This window comes from Lithobates pipiens, unplaced genomic scaffold, assembly GCF_037356315.1.
Source record: "Lithobates pipiens isolate NorthernLeopardFrog02 unplaced genomic scaffold, aLitPip1_a1.2 Scaffold_13, whole genome shotgun sequence".
NCBI classification, from domain to species: Eukaryota; Metazoa; Chordata; class Amphibia; order Anura; family Ranidae; genus Lithobates; species Lithobates pipiens.
The window spans coordinates 125,409,766-125,426,956 of NW_027507718.1; the positions used below are offsets into that span (position 1 = coordinate 125,409,766).

The window sequence follows — 17,191 nt, forward strand, 5'->3', positions numbered from 1 at the left end:
AGCAATGAAAGCTTCATGTGCCCATTTATATACGGGGTTCCTTTAACTTTCAAACAGAAAAAAAAAAAACCTCCTCCAATGGCCGTGCTTCAATCGGGTGTAATAATCATCTAAAACCTTAGATTAAAATGATCTCTAGGATGGATAGATGTTACGTAGGTCTTTGCAGCGTTCTGAGCAACAGCGCCTCCTAACGGCAACCATTCAATATGCCCACACTGTAAAACAGGCTTGAGTTGCTTCCGCCTTCCTCAACATGGCGGCGCCGTCAGGGTGTGAGGTGGCACTACGCGTTCCATTACTTCCGGTGTAATCCGGTGACACCTTGTCAACATGGCTAAGACCAGGCTGGAACTGAATTTCGTGCGGCTGCTGTCACGGTGCGAGTCTATGGCCTGTGAGAAGAGAGAGCAGGGGGAGTGGAGGCTGGAGAAGGTGAGAGAGAGACCTCACTGACGTGTTCTGCTCTATACCAGCCCTCAGAGTCCTGCAACACTGGAAAACCATTCATTGTGTGCACTCGTGTTTTCTCCTCATGTCTAATAAACAAAGCAAGGGGCCGTAGTCATATTACACAGAACATAGAATTATAATGTGGCTTGCAGTAGTAGTGTGTACTTCTACGTGCTGCGCTGCCATTTATTTAGAGCAGAGGTTTCCAGTCAAGTGGACTTGAAAGTTTTTTTTTTTTTTTTGTAGTGGTGAGGAATCAAGGACTTTATTCTGTTTAGCCTTGGTTCACATTGATGCGATTTGACACGTCAAATTACATGCCTGATTGGCAGCTGCTGACTGCAACGGAACCGTTGGAATTGGTGCGACGCCACACTGATTCCCAAAAGTAGTTTCTGTACTATTGGTGATTTCAGGTGAGATTTCAATAGACATGTGTGCATGAAACTGCACAGATGTCTCTGAAATCGTAAGACTCACATGCGGGAATGAAATTGTACAAGTTCAGCTGAACTTGCACAATTTGTCAGTTCTGCATCAGTGTGAACCTTGGCTTAGTCCACAGAGGAAAAGTGTGGAAGTGCCCACAGAAGGTCTGCAGCCATGTTATCTGACGACTCCTCTATAGTTCCAACTGCTGACACCTCAGCCAGTCCCTAGTGGTGTGATGTGCCTTCTGCCTCTCTTAACTACTTGCCAACTGAGTACTTAACCACTTGACATCCGCACTATGGCCGAATGACGGCCACAGCACGGACCTGAATTCCCAGGAGGCCTTCGTATGACGGCCTCCCCTGTGCACGCTCCCTGTGCGCGTTGTGATCACCGAGTCAATGAGACTCGGGTGATCACTGATCCGAGTAAGGGGCTGGTCCCGACCCCTTGCCATGTGATCGGCTGTCAGTCAATGACAGCTGATCACATGATCAAAACAAAAGCTTTTTTTTTTCTCATGCTGAAAGCGGAGGAGAAAAAAAAAGCCGATCACCTGCTCATCTTAAAGGGACATCGGTCCCGAAAAATCAATGCCCACCAGTGGTGCTAATCAGTGCCACCTAGAAGTGCTGCCTATCAGTGTAACCCATCAGTGCCCATCACTGCCACCTATCGGTGCCCATCAGTGCTGCTTCATCAGTGTACATCAATGACAGACAAAAATTACCCGTTTAAATTTTTTTTATAACAAAATAAAAAAAATATTTTTTAAGAAAAAAATAAATAAAAAATCGCACAGGTGATCAAATACCACAAACAGCTCTATTTGGGGGGAAAAATGATAAAAATGACCACGCAATTGTCATTCAAAGTGCATCAGCGCTGAAAATTGGTCTGGATAGGAGGGGGGTTTAAGTGCCCAGTAAGCAAGTGGTTAAACCCACTTCCTAACCAGACCAATTTTCAGCTTTCAGTGCTCTCACATTTTGAATGACAATTGCTCAGTCATGCAACACTGTACCCATATGAAATTTTTTTTCCTTTTTTTTTTTCACACAACCAGCGCTTTCTTTCGGTTGTATTTAACCACTTCAATACCACTAATGATGAGTAGGGATGAGCTCCAGAGTGTTCGCTCACTCCACGTGCAGAGCCCGCCAGGAAGTTGGCATGGCGCTGTGCTAATCATAGGGAGTGAAACATTTCCCCGATCTCTGCAGCTGCACATCAGGAAAATGTCTCACTGACTGATTAGCGCCGTGCCGATTTCCTGGCGGGCTCTGCACGTGGAGTGTGTGAACACGCTAGAGCTCATCCCTAATGGTGAGGTACTGACAGGTGTTACTGCTGTGGTGGGCACTGGCAGCTGTTATTGATTGGGCACTGATTGGCATCTGATGGGGGCTGAGCCGATTATCAGTACAGACCCCCGACCGGGAGAGCTGCAGATTGGCTCTCCCTGTCAGCACAATATGAGGAATGTTGTTTACCGGCACTTCCTGATTCATATGTTGATCAACTGTGATTGGTCACAGCTAATCCCTTGGTAAGAAGCATTTTTCTTCATTTATTTTATATAATTTTGCAAATTAATAATTTTTCTTCTTAAATTTTGGCCAAAATGTATACTACTACATATCTCTGGTTAAAAATAACCCAAATCAGTGTATATTATTATTTGGTCTGTGTGAAAGTTATAGAGTCTACAAGCTATGGTGCCGATCACTGAAAATTGATTACACCTGATGTGCTGGTGGCCTATCTCCTTTTTTGAGACCTTAACAAGGCTGGAAAGTACAAATAACTCCCAAATTATGACATTTTTGGAAGTAGACATTCCAAGGTATTTAGTAAGAGGCATGGTGAGTTTTTTTTTTTTTTTTGAAGTTGTAATTTTTTCCCACAATTCTTTGCAAAATTAAGATTTAATTTTTTTCAGAAAATTGTCATAACATCAAGTTATTTCTCACACACAGCACATGCATACTTCCACTTACATCCCAAAACACATTCTGCTACTTCTCAGCATAGTGATACCACATGTGTGAGACGTTTACACGGCCTGGCCAGATAGAGTGGCCCAACATGCAGGGAGCACCATCAGGTGTTCTAGGGACATAAATTTAAAATATAATTTGACTACCTATTACACTTTGGTGGCATGGATGTGGCACTGATGTGTCATGGCTGAGCATGCATGGATGAGCACGGCTGGGCACAGATGAGCATGGCTGGGACTTGGACGGAGGAGCATGGCTGGGCACGGATGAGCATGGCTGGGCCATGGGTAGATGGATGAGCCAAAAGGGGCACAGATCAGCACTGTGGGCACTTCACATCCAGCCCACAAGAGCTGCTGCACCCGGCTCCCTCCTCTCCTTGCACACTGTACAGATCAGTGCGTTTGACAAGTGATCATTCCGTCATTGGACAGAACAGTCATGTGGTAAAGGTCCGCTGTTATCGGCCCTTTAACCCGATTTGTGATGTGCCGGGTCTGGAAGACCTGACAATCACTGACATTCCCAGGTGCGCTCCCCAGGGGGCACCGGCCAATGAAGATGAACCCTAAACATAGGAGAAAATGCTGTGGTAAGCGCTGGGAAGGGGTGAGTATGCTCCCTTTAGTTCCTCTTTAACAACTTCATGTCTGGACTGTTTCAACCCCTACCTGCCCAGACCGTTTTTCAGCTTTCATTGCTGTCACACTTTGACAATTACTCAGGCATGCAACATTGTACCCAAATTAAAGGCTGAAGGCCTCTCTCACAACGCCTTAATACTTACCTAAGCCCAGTGTGTACTAGACCCAAGGGTCTCCCGAGTCTCTTGCTCCAGATTTGCTAAGATGCAGCAGCGGGAGCCATTGGCTCCCACTGCTGTCAAATCACAGCCAGTGGGGCGGGCATGGCTGAGCCATGCTATCTGTGTCTTATGGATACAAAGAGCCAGCTTGGGAGTGAGCACGCACTAGTGCCCCCACAGCAAGCAGCTCGGCAAGGGGAAGAGGACCCAGAGTGCCGTCCAGGGGACCTAAAAGGAGGAGGATCTTTTTGCAAAACCACTGCACAGAGCAAGTAAGTATAACCTGTTTGTTTATTTTCTCTAAGCGTCTTCCAGGACAGCCATGACACCTAGCACTTCTCCTACCAGGACAGAGAACATGTTAATCCCCACCAGATAAAGAGGTGATCCTCCAGGCCCCATGTCAGTATTGGTGTTTCCTCCGCACGGGGGAGAGGGGGTAACATGTTTCCTGGAACTGGTTCCCCTAGGTCTCATGAGCGTGGTTCCTGTGGCATTTGGAGTGGTATTCCTACCTTCTTCTTAGGTCCCATATTAGATCGGCATATCCACTGGGGGGAGTAGGTTTGTGGCTGCTGTCCCTGCTTCTCAGTGCATGGGGAATGCCAGCACCATAGTGTACGTCTGAGCTCCTGTCCGCGAGCCGCATAGCGGCAGGCGGCTTAGTTCTCCCTGCTAAACATCATGGCTGGAGTGTGCAGTGGAAGAGAGGAAGCCATGCACGTGGAGGGGAGGAATTTATGCGTTCCAACCTGGCCCACAGGAATACACGGCGGGGTCACTTCCTGTCTCTAAAACAGCATGAACAGGGATGCTGGGAGGCTGGTATTTGAAAAAGAGTGAAACACGGCAGAGGCTGCGGACCACTACAGGGGCGGCACGGACTCCTCTGCGATACCTGCACAGACAGCAGAAGCAGGCCCTGATACCAGCACATCCTGTGAGTGTTTTCCCCCTTGTAACCAGTAGGGACTAGCTGAAGGGGGCACATTTTTCCTTTCCTCCTGCACCCGGTGTTATGGAGTGCATGTGACATAAAATTCAATGGGGTTATTTGTTCTATTGCAGGACAAGGCCCAAGAGCAGGCACCAAAAAGGAAATGTGCGGTTTGCAGAAACGAATTGAGCTCCTCATGAAGCAAAGCAGTTTGCTGCACCTGTATAGACAGCCTAGTTAACCACTTGCTTACTGGGCACTTAAACCCCCCTCAGTCCCAGACCAATTTTCAGCTTTCAGCGCTGATGCACTTTGAGTGACAATTACGCGGTCATACAACACTGTACCCAAATGAAATTTTTATCATTTTTTTCCCACAAATAGAGCTTTCTTTTGGTGGTATTTAGTTACAGCTCGGAGTTTTATTTTTTGCTAAACAAACAAAAAAAGATGCAAAAAAAAAAAAAAAAAAATCATGTTTTAATAGTTTGTTATAAAAATTTGCAAACGGGTCATTTTTCTCCTTCATTGAAGTGCGCTGCATTGGTGGCCACTGATAGGCTGCATTGGTGGCCACTGATGGGCTGCATTGGTGGCCACTGATGGGCTGCATTGGTGGCCACTGATGGGCTGCATTGGTGGGCACTGATGGGCTGCATTGGTGGGCACTGATAGGCTGCACCGGTGGGCACTGATAGGCATAGTTAAGGCGGCACTAATAGGCACAGATAAGGCGGCACCGATGGGCACAGATAAGGCGGCACTGATGGGCAAAGATGGGCACAGATAAGATGGCACGGATGGGTGGCACGGATAAGTGGCACGGATGGGTGGCACGGATGGGCACTGATAGGTACCACAGATAGATGGGACTGATGGGCACTGATAGGTGGCACTGATAGGTGGCTCTGATAGGTGGCACTGCTGGGCACTGATGGGCGGCACTGCTGGGCACAGATGGGCGGCACTGCTGGGCACTGATGGGCGGCACTGGGGTGCAGCACCTTTGAGGCAGATTGGGTGGCACTGTGGGTGGCACTGTGGGTGGCACTGTGGGTGGCACTGTGGGCACTATGGGCACTGACGGGGGGCACTGACGGGGGGCACTTACTTTTGCTTTTATTTTATTTCAGGATGGCACTGCGGGAGGCAGGTGGGCACAGGCAGGTGGCAGGTGGTCCCTTGTATTGATGGCCGTGATCGGGACTGATGTCCCGATCACGGCCGCCGGCGATCGGCTTTTTTTTTCTCTCCTCGCGCTGTCAGCGCGAGGAGGAATAATAGCCGATTACCGGCTCCGTTCTATCACATGATCAGCTGTCATTGGCTGACAGCTGATCACGTGATAAGGGGTCGGGATCGACCCCTTACACGGATCGGTGATCAGGCGAGTCTCACGGACTCGCCGATCACAGAGCGCGCCGCGCGCGCCCCTCAGGGGGCGCGCAGGCCGCTCGTAACCGGGACCACGTCAATAGACGTAGTCCCGGAAATGTAGGTCCGCGCTAATGCCGTCATTTGGCAATAGCGCGGATCTGTAGTGGTTAAGGATGACCCGGTAGTCTCCTGTCAGAAAATACTGACTTCTGTTAGAGATGAGCTTAAGTCTACGTTTAGCTCGTTTAAAACTCTAATTGATAAGATTCAAGTCCCCTCAGAGGGTCCATCTCCGTTTAGGACTTCAGCGGGTCCTATCGCTCCATGGCAGAGTGCGGTGAGTGATGACTCTGAGTCTGAACCCGGATCTACCCATTCTACTTCAGAAGAATCAGGGTCACATACAGGGCTCAGGGATAGAGAATCTGCAAAGGGGCTCGAGGTATAAGTTATCACTGAAAAATGTAGATGACTTATTAAAGGCTATCTATACAACACTTGATATAGAAGAGGAGAAGGTACAATTGTCTAAACATGACCTTATGTACAAAGGTTTGCATAACAAAAAGAGGAGATATCCTTCTTCACAGAGCCTATGACTCAGCCATTGGGAATCTTAAACCAGCTCTGGCCTCCACTTGTGTAGCCAGAAATTTAGAAGTATTGTTGACACAAATACAAACACACTTATTGGCAGGTACCTTCTAGAAAACAGATTTTGAAATCTTTCCCTCTCCTCTTTCGTGCAGTGGGGATCTTGGCTGATTTTTCCGCATAGTCGGTTATAATGTCAGCTAGGACCTTGGCCTTAGTGAATTCAGCCAGAAAACGTCTATGGCTTAAAACCTGGTCAGACGATGCTGCCTTAAAGTTCCGCCTATGTGGTCTTCCCTTAACAGGCGATTATTATTTTTGGCCCAGGTCTGCAAGAGGTGCTGGAACGCATGGTGCATAGAAAAGAGGCCTTTCCAGAGAATAAGAAAAGGCTGACAGCCAGAAAGTTCTTTTCATGACCAAAGTAGGCAGCAAGGTCCTAGAGAAAGGGACAATAGACGCAAATAGCATTGGACAGGGCACAAGGGCAGAGATAGAGGGGTCATCTTGTTTAACCCTCCTCCACAACCTGCCAAGCCACAGTGACTCGTGTTTCCCAGTGGGAGGAAAATTGAAGGCTTTTCTCCCACAGTGGGCAGCAGTCTCCATTCATCCTGGACCTAGTGACCAATGGGTACAGGCTAGAATTTTCTTGCCAGCCACCAGAGCGATTGTTGATCACCTTCCCTTCCCAAGATCAGGTAAAAGCAAGGGCCCTGGATCTCCAAAATGGAGACTTGATCAAAAGGTCCTGATCCTGGTTCCCCAGTCGGATCAGGGCAAGGGATTTTATTCCCATATATTTGTCATCAGAAAGCAGCCAGGAAAATATTGGCTTAGCCTGAACCTCAAGCACTTTCGTATGGAGATGGTGTTCTCAATCAAAAACCTGCTTTACATAAACTGCTTCATGGCCTCTTTGGATTTGAGGGATGCCTATTTTCACACCCCTTTTCATCCAGTCTTCCAAAGATTCTTGAGACTGACGGTCAAGATATGAACAGAGATTCTGCACTTTTCAATTTACAAAGGTGTTGGGGGAGGCGCTGGCTCCACTAAGGTTAAAGGCGATAGGTATGATCCCTTACCTGGATGACCTCCTAGTGGTGGCAGAGTCATACTAAAAGTTATTAGCGGATCTCCAGACCGTACAGGAATTCCTTCAATCTCTAGGCTGGTTAATGAACAAAGAGAAATCTTTAAAGTGGAAGTAAACCCTGATGGGTTTACGTCCTCTTTGTTTCCCTGCAAAGGTAAAGCATAATGGGCTACTATGCATCGGATAGTAGCCCATTATGTGTTCCACGAAGCGTCCATCTTCCTTCTGGGTATCGCTGCTTTGGCGCTGTGAGTGGCCGGAGCAGCAATGCCGTCACTCCGGCGCATGCGCACGGGAGCCATCGGTGACGGCATGTTAGCCTTCACTAACGGCAGTGCGCTTGTGCATTGTCTATGGCGCGCATGCGCCGTAGACATCAGTGCCCGGTTTTTGTAAAATATCACCTTAACCTACACTGTTAAGGAGATATTTCTTGCACCTACAAGTAAGCCTTAATCTAGGTTACCTGTAGGTTAAAGTGGTCCCAAAGGGTTTACAACCACTTGAATTCCAGCCCAGAAAGTGACATATTTGGCTTACGAATTTTGCTTAGTAGACCAAAATGTTTTTCTTCCGCAGGAAAAGGTCTCAAGAATGATGCAAACAATGTCAGCCTTACAGACCAGTCGGTCTTGCTGAGAGAAGTTTCAAGAGCAGTGGGTCTGATGCTTTCCTGCAGTGCCATGGGCAAGATTTCATCAATGCCCTTTATAGCTGTCTCTACTAAGGAACAGGGTAAAAAGAGCTTCATCGAATTGGAGAGAGCTTCTAGCAGTTCAGAGAGCCTTACAGGCATTTCAGACGGAAATCGTGGGTCACAATCTCCAGAGTCTATCAGACAATATCACTACCATTGCGTACCTCAACAAACAGGGAGGTAAGAGGAGTCGGATACTTCATTCTATTGCCCAGGAGATTTTATCATGGGCAGAAGGGAATCTAGCCTCAATTACAGCAGTGCACCTGAAAGGGACACAAAACTGTCTGTAAGATTATCTCAACCGCTACTGGGTATGTTGAGACAATTGGTCCCTTCATCCCGAAATCTTTGCGGCTCTCACCGACAGATGGGGATGTCTGGAAGTGGACCTGTTCGCAGATCAGAACAGTCGCAAGACGGAGAAGATCTTTTCTCTGAACCCAGCAGATCAATCATTGGGGATCGATGCTCTGGCAAATCCGTGGCCATTCGGCCTCTGTTACACCTTCCCACTGACTAGTTCCGGAAGTCCCCCGGAAGTTTCTTCTAGAAGAAACAGATGTTATCCTAATATCCCCTTTTTGCTCCCAAGAGGCCATGGTTTTCCCTGTTACAGACTCTGGTCTCAGAGCCTCCGCCGAGTCTTCCGAAGAGACAACTCTTATCGCAGGGTCCAGTGTCGCACCCACAGGTGGTTTCTTTAAGCTTGACAGCCTGGTATCTGAAGAAAAGATACTAAGTGTCCAGGGGTTCTCTGACAAAGTAGTCAAGACTCTGGTAAATTGCAGAAAACCAGTCACTAGAGCCATATATTCCAAAGTCTGGAAGAATTTTAACTCATGGTTATCTGAAAACCAATGATTAACTCTTGATGTTCTTTCAGTTTTGGAATTTTTTTTCAAGAGGGTGTTGACAAAGGTCTTTCAGTTAGTACTTTAAAGTGGATGTAAACCCACTCTCATCCTTTCTAAACAACTGCAATATTGGTTATCTGGAAGGATATACATGCCTCCTGCATGTATACTTATCTGTCAAATGTCTCCCCTCTGTCTGCTATGAGACCCGAAAAACTGCAGATTTTGTGAGTGGGTCCCTTTTCCAGGGCTCAGTGGGTGGAGTCGTGATGTCAGTAGAATCCCCGCCCACCTCTACACTCCCCTGATCAACATGCATTTTCTCCTGTGCATTTCTTACACTGAACTTCTGCTATGATCACTAACATCCAGTCAAAACACAGAAAAGTCCCCACATGACTTCAGCATGCCAAATCATGCTGAGGTGTGCAACAGCCAATCCTTGCAGAGCTGCTGAAGAAAGGAGTGGGGGTGGGAATTAAAAAATAATGCATGTCTTAGGCTAGTGCACGAGATATATAAATCACCTGTCAATCACAGCAAGGGGGAAGAACGGACAAAGATTTAAGTTTTTCAGTTTTTATTTCACTGAAAAAAGATATGAGGATTGCCCAGAGCTGGATTATCTCTTTGTGGTAAGACTGGGCACAGCTGATCTGAAATCAATAATCTTTCTTCATCTTTCAAATGTAGGTCAAAATATATTCTGTTACATTTCTTTGGTAGCAGTAACCCAAATCAGTTATTTAGTCTGTAGGAAAGTTATAGCGTCTATGGACTATGGTGTGTATATATGTATTCGAAAATTGATCAGTTCTGATGTACTGAGACTGCCTATCATTTTTTGAGACCCTAAAATGCCAGGACAGTAATATCCCCCAAACTTTCTCTTTTTTGGAACGTAGACAGTCCAAGATATAAGTAAGAGGCATTGTGAGTTTTATGAATTTGTACATTTTTTTTGTCATACATTTTTGGAAAAGAGAAATATTAAATATTATTATTAACATTTTAGCATACTGTTTTTCACACACAGTATAGGCATATTTAGAATTGCACTCCAAAACACATTCTGCTACTCCTACCGAGTATAGGGATACCACATGTGTAAGACTAGATGCATTGAGGGGCTCAATAAAGCACCTTTGGACATTCAAGAAGCATAAATTATGCATCAAATTTTCTGACTACCTATCATATTTCTTGAGTCCGTGGAGGACCAGAACGGGAGAAACAAAATGACCCCATTTTGGAACGCAAGCACCCCAATAAGGGTGCAACGGATCGTGACCGATCTGTGATCCAAATGGGTCACCCTGTTCGGAGCGGCACGCGGCCTCAGGAAAGACTGTGGCTTTGGCCTAGCTCCGGAGCGGCGGCCATTTTTATGTACCTGGCGGCTGTTTACAATGTGATTGTTCCGTTAAATGACATGACGCCGGTTCCTCTCTCCCCTCTGTGTACCGATCTGTACAGTGATGGGGAGAGATCGGATGGCAGCAGCGCTGTGGGCTGGATCTGTGGTGCCCACAGTGCTGCTCTGTGACAATTGCAGTCACAGCCATCCCTTCATACTCTGCCAATACTCTGCCAATACCTTGCCATACCCGGCGATGCTCAGCCAAAATCAGCCAATATTACAGTGGGAGAGATGTATATTACAGTGGGGAGATTGTGGATATTACAGTGGGGACTATATGGTGGTGGAATTTTCACAGGTTTTTGCAAATCCAATTATTATTTCCTGATCCAAAAAATTATCTGATCCATGACTGTGATCCGAGGAACGATCCAATAGGTGAGTTTTTTGATCCGTTGCACCCCTACACCCCAAGGTATTTTCTGAAAGGCATAGTGAGTCTTTGGAAAATTTGTCTTTTATTGCCACAAGTTTTTGGAAGATGCAGGAAAGAAAATTAAAATGTATTTTTACCAATTAATAGGTTATTTCTAACACACAGCATAGACATACTTCGAATTACACTCCAAAACACATTCTGCTACTTGTCTCTTGGTATCCTTATGCCGCGTACACACAATCAAATTGTCCGACGTACCTAGTCCGCCGAAACGCATTTCACCGGACAATTTGATCGTGTGTGGGCTTCAGCTGACTTTTCCAGCGTAAAGTCCGGCGGACTTGGAAAGTATTTTTGCAGTCCAATCTTTCCGCTGGACTTGGGTTTCAGCGGACAATACTTTCTTCAGTATATGCTAGTCCGGCGGACTAAGAATGACGCATGCTCAGAAGCAAGTACGAAAAGGAAGCTACTGGCTATTGAATTTCCTTTTTCTAGTCCCGTCGTACGTGCTGTACGTCATCGCGCTAGCAAACGCCGGACTTTCTGTGTGTCCTTGTGTGGCCAAGTCCTTTCGGTAGAAAGTCCGCCGGACTATCCGCCGGATTGTTTACCGGACTAAGTATGCCGGACAATTCGCTCGTGTGTACGCGGCATTAGGGATACCAAATGCGTGAGACTTTTTTTTTTTTTTTTTTTTTTTTTATAGCTTGGTCACATAAGGAAGCTCCAAAGAAGATCCAAGAAGCACCTTCAGGCGTTCTAGGGGCATCATTTAAACCTCTAATTTCCTGACTACGTACCTACCTACCTGTCCCATTTTATGGACACTGTCCAACGTCTCCTCACCACCTCTTAAATGCTCTCAAGAATGTTCCGAACAGAGATTGCTTTTTAGAGAGCACCGCACATGTGAGCAAGGCTTTGTAGTGACACTGGCTGCACTATTTGAGATCGTTCACATGGGGTTGGAGAGATAAAACCTTGCGGCTGAATCTCAATTTTACCTCTCCACAATCACCCCCCCAACTGTGTCCAAGGGGTTAAGGCATGCAGTGAGGAGATGATACAAATCTTCCTCACTACCTGTCAAATGCTCTCTGAAGAGCGATCCAAACACAGATCACTCCTCAGAGAGCATTGCATATGTGACTGAGGTCTTATGATGGCACTGGGACTGGAGTGGTTGTGATTGGGGACACTGTAACTGGTTGTACTGGTCTGGTAGCATTGTACTGCTGTGGCAGTGATCCGAGCTGGCTGCTCTGGTGACAGTTTGTCAATGTAACCAGCCATTATCTCTGATCATGGCCATAACAGTTAGAGATGCATCGAAAATTCAGCAGGCAAAAATGGTTTTCTGCATTTTGCCTATAAAGAAAAATGTGCCAATAATGGCGCCTGGAGTACCTAGGCTTACTGCTGGACTCCATGGAGGCCAGAGTGTTTCTCCCTTCAGACAAACTGCAGACTCTCAGAGCTGCGGTGAAGCTGTTGATGAACCGCAGATGGTCGTCGCTGCGTTTCTGCATGCGAGTTCTGAGCCTCATGGTAGCCTCCTTCGAGGTAGTACCGTACACCCAATTTCACACCAGAGTCTTGCAGAGGGAGATATTGTCCAAATGGGAAAAATCTCCGTTATCCCTGGATCGGCAGATTCAGATGAGCCAGTTAGTCAGGGACTCTCTTCTCTGGTGGCTGAGATCTCCGGCCCTTTGGTGCAGGAAATTATTCCTGCCTCTTCTTTGGATGGTGATCACAACGAATGCCAGCCTGACCGGCTGGGGTGGACTACTGGGAGTACAACCCAAGAGTACCGAGCGCCTCTGGTTGAGGGAGGAATCCCAGTTACCGTTCAATGTGCTCGAACTTCGAGCGATCAGGTTATGCCTTTCCACATGGTCGATGAGACTACGAGGACGTCTGATCAGAATTCAGTCAGACAATGCCACGGCGGTGGCATATGTCAACCATCAAGGAGGACCAAGAAGATCGGCGGCAGCACGAGAGGTCGCTCATATCCTTCGGTGGGCAGAGTGACACGTACCGACGTACCAGCCCTGTCGGCCATATACATCACTTGAGTAGAAAACTGGCAGGCGGAGTCACCAGATGCTGGACCCAGAAAAATGATCATTGCATCCGGAGGTGTTCAGGCTTCTTTGCCTGCGGTGGGGCACACCAGATGTGGATCTTCCCGGCTTAATCGAAAGGTGTGGAGATTCGTGCCCAAGGCAAGAGATCCTTGGGCGGAAACGTCAGACGTGTTGTGGCTCAATGGGAGCAGTACCGGCTGATTTAAGCCTTCCCTCCGCTCAAACTGTTACCAAGTCTGCTCCGTAGAGTGGAGGCCAAGGGGATTCCAGTAATACTGATTGCCCCAGATTGGCCTTGGCGTCCTTAGTACACCGACCTAGTATGCCTGGTGGTGGATGCCCCTTGGTGGTTGCTGATGCGAGAAGACCTCCTATTGCAAGGTCTGAAACTCCATTCTGCTTTACCGTCGCTGGTTTTAACGGCATGGTTGTTGAAAGGCAGGTGCTAAGTAACCGAGGTCTGTTGGACTCGGTAATTTCCACTATGATGAGGGCAGGAACATCTTCTTCTCGGAAAATATACCATTGTACGTGGAAGGCTTATATCTCCATTTGTGATGGAGATAGGGTGGCGTCCATGCACCTATTCCATTTCCAGGATCCTGCTGTTCTTACAGCGAGGAGTGGACCAAAAGCTGGCCTTGAGCACCATCAAGGGACAGATATCAACCTTGGCTGTTTTTTTCCAACGATCCCTGGCGTCTCACTCATTAGTGAGCACCTTTGTGCAAGGGGTTTGGCATGTAGTCCTTCCGGTGCGACTACCCCTACCTCCGTGGCATCTGAACCTGGTGCTATCGGCGCTTTAGAAGTTGCCATTGGAGAACATCAGGTAAATCCCCCTTGTTGATTCTTTTTCAGAAAGTGGGCTTCCTAGTGGCTATTGCATCTGCCAGGAGGGTTTCTGAGCTGATGGCCTTGTCTTGCAAGTCGCCCTATCTGGTTATCCACAAGGATAAGGTGGTGTTGCGTCCTCAACCTTCTTTTCTGCCGAAGGTGGTTTCGGCCTTCCATCTCAATGAGGACATTGTGTTACCATCTCTGAGTCAAGTCGACACACCCTAAGGATATGGCCCTCCATTCCCTAGACGTGGTCCGGGCCCTAAGGGTATACCTGTCTGCCACAGCTCCCTGCCGGAAGTCAGACTCTCTGTTCGTTTCGGTAGCTGGTCCGATAAAAAGGGCTGGCGGTCTCATGGTGAATCAGACAGATTGTGGTCCAGGCTTACATCCTGAAGGGACAGGTGCCTCCCTTTCCTGTCACGGCCCATTCCACCAGAGCAATTGGGACCTCTTGGGCTTTCCGACATCAAGGGTCAGTCTCCCAGGTGTGTAAGGCGGCGACTTGGTCGTCCGTTCACACCTTCACAAAGTTTTACAAATTTGATGTAAGCGCATCTTCTGATGCCTGCTTTGGCCGCAAAATTTTGCAGACGGCCGTCTAATGTTGCAAGTTAAACTCTTTCTTCTTGTTAGAGAACGTTACATTTTGATTGTCAATGCATCTGATGCATATGTTGGCCCAAGTTCTGATGCAGTTGGTTCAGATGATGTCTTCTCCATTGGGGAGCACCTCTGGTTGTGGGTGAAGTTATGTTTGCTGTTCCCACCCCTCGTTATGACACTGCTTGGGGACATCCCTATGGTCAAGATTAATGGAGCTGTGTCCGTCAATGAATGAAAGACAATATAGGATTTTTGTACTCGCCGTAAAATCCTTTTCTCTGAAGTTCATTGACGGACACGGCACCCACCCCTCCTATTAGTTTACGTTTATACTGCTTGTTGACGTACTGAGCTGCAGGGAGCAGGCTGAGGGGTTATTGCCAGAGGGACCACCTCCTGGGCGGAACTGTACAGTTCTGTTGTTTTTCACATGTATTACATCTTCTGCCTAGTCCTCTCCTGAAGGTGGCGTAATAACCCTACGGTCAAGATTAATGGAGCTGTGTCCATCAATGAACTTCAGAGAAAAGGATTTAATGGTGAGTACAAAAATCCTATTTTTGCTTTAGTTCCGCATTAAAGTGGTTGTAAACCACATGCGTGGGGAAGACACAAAACTCTTTGCTGTTTCCAACCTAGCATCTGCCGTTACTGTGCGCATGTGCAGGAGTGATGTTGCATGGCTCTGGTGAATCACAGAGCCAGAGTCTGTGGCCGGGAAGGAAGAGGGGCTTGAAGATGGACGATGCCTACACAGGGGACATCGCTGGATTCTTTTGCAGGTAAGTCACATAATGGGCTAGTATGCAATGCATACTAGCCCATTATGCTTTTTTGCAGGCTATACAGGGAGAAAAAGAGGAAGTAAAACCCATGAGGGTTTACTTCCACTTTAAGGTGCCTCCTTTTGGAGGAGACTTGCTTCTGTTTACAGCAGGGATATGCAATTAGCGGACCTCCAGCTGTTGCAAAACTACAAGTCCCATCATGCCTCTGCCTCTGGGTGTCATGCTTGTGGCTCTCAGAGTTTTGCAATGCCTCATGGGACTTGTTGTTTTGCAACAGCTGGATGTCCGCTAATTGCATATCCCTGGTTTACAGCATCAATCTCCTTCATTACACTCTGCATAAAAATCCTTCCATGGCCCAGATACCCATCGTGGAGGAAGAATTAACTCTCCAGCCCAAAGTGGACCCAAAACACCAGAGGAGCCCCAGGTAATTCAGTTTCACAGGCAACACCCCAAGCAGGCCCAAAGATAGAATTGGATGTACCACTGCAATATAGTACCAAGGAAACTTCCAACCCCCTCCTTCAGCCCATTGACACCAACACAGTGGCATTTTTCCCTCCCAATTTAATCTCCTCCTACTAATAATATATTTTGGCTACACCCACAATTTGATGACTTTTGTTAAGCACATTGCTGCTCTACTCTATGCTCTGTTGATCTTTCATTAAGGGGTACAATTTAGGCAAATAAACTGTCAAGGGTAATTAAGTGAATAAAGGGTTGGAACCACTGATTTATAGGGTACCATCACTTTAACTAGAACCACACATTAAGATCTGTACAAATGTTGTTTTGAACCAAGGCAGGCTTCATATTGTTGTGGTAAAATGGGATTTTTATGTGTGTCCAGGACACGTGGTACTAGTGTGTAGCTTTGCGGGTGCCATTCATTTACTCTTTGTGCATTTAGGTGCACTAACAGCCTATTCAGAATGAAATGAATCAGTTACAGTAACATTGCATCCTAATGCAGATATACATGAGTGAAGGTACCCGAAAGGGTTAATCACACCAGCCCTGTTCAGCAGTGTTTCCCAACCTATGAACAAGGTAGTTGGTTTTATGTATTTCAGTTAACAGCAAGGTGCTGCCTTGGTGTTTGTGTAAATTAAGTAGGGCAGGGTGCATTTTTAGGCTCCACTCTAAAGCGTTTTCATTTCATGTTTTTTTGCAGAAACGCAGGATGTTATTTTCAGCTGAATGTAAAAAAAATATATATATATATTCCCGAGGAAACCAACGGGGATTTGGAGTGGACACCTCCATGTCAAAATGTAAAAAAATAAATGCCGCTGGGATCCCTCCAAAATCCACTCAAGGCCCTTATCTGAGTATGCAGATCAGGAACGGGAGGGGATGAGTTGAACCATACCACACGGGTGGGGGGGCTCAACCTTGTCCACCGGTCAGGGTTGTGGGGGCCTGCGGACAAGGGTTTATCAGAATCTGGAAGTTCCCTTTAACAAGGAGGCCCCCAGATCCTGTCCCCCCCATGTAAATGAGTATGGGGTACACCTATTAACCAAAAAAAGTAGTGTAGTGTGACAAAAGACAAGAGCCAGTCTTTGACTATTCCTTTTATTACAAATTTTATTTTTCTTCCCGCTTCTTCATCTTTCTCTGTTCTTCTCTCTTTCCTTTTTCCTTTTTTCTTCTTCCCCACTGAAAATAAAAGAAAACAACCCTCCAACGCTGCGTCCCACCTATCTGTTCTGATGTCGCACGTGTCTTATGAAACTATGGGGTGTGGCCATCAGATGGTGACATCAGGGACCCATCATGCCCCGGGCAGAGACATCACA

General features: G+C 46.9%; 1 protein-coding gene across 1 annotated transcript in view; it reads left to right on the plus strand.

The window, feature by feature from the left end:
• The first annotated feature begins 261 nt into the window (after nucleotides 1–261).
• USE1 (unconventional SNARE in the ER 1) overlaps nucleotides 262–17,191 on the plus strand; it is a 252,794-nt gene continuing 235,864 nt past the window's right edge. Inside the window, exon 1 of the mRNA XM_077475531.1 lies at nucleotides 262–435. Within this exon, the coding sequence (XP_077331657.1) occupies nucleotides 334–435 (102 nt within the window). The 5' untranslated portion in view covers nucleotides 262–333. The remainder of the gene's footprint in view (nucleotides 436–17,191) is intronic.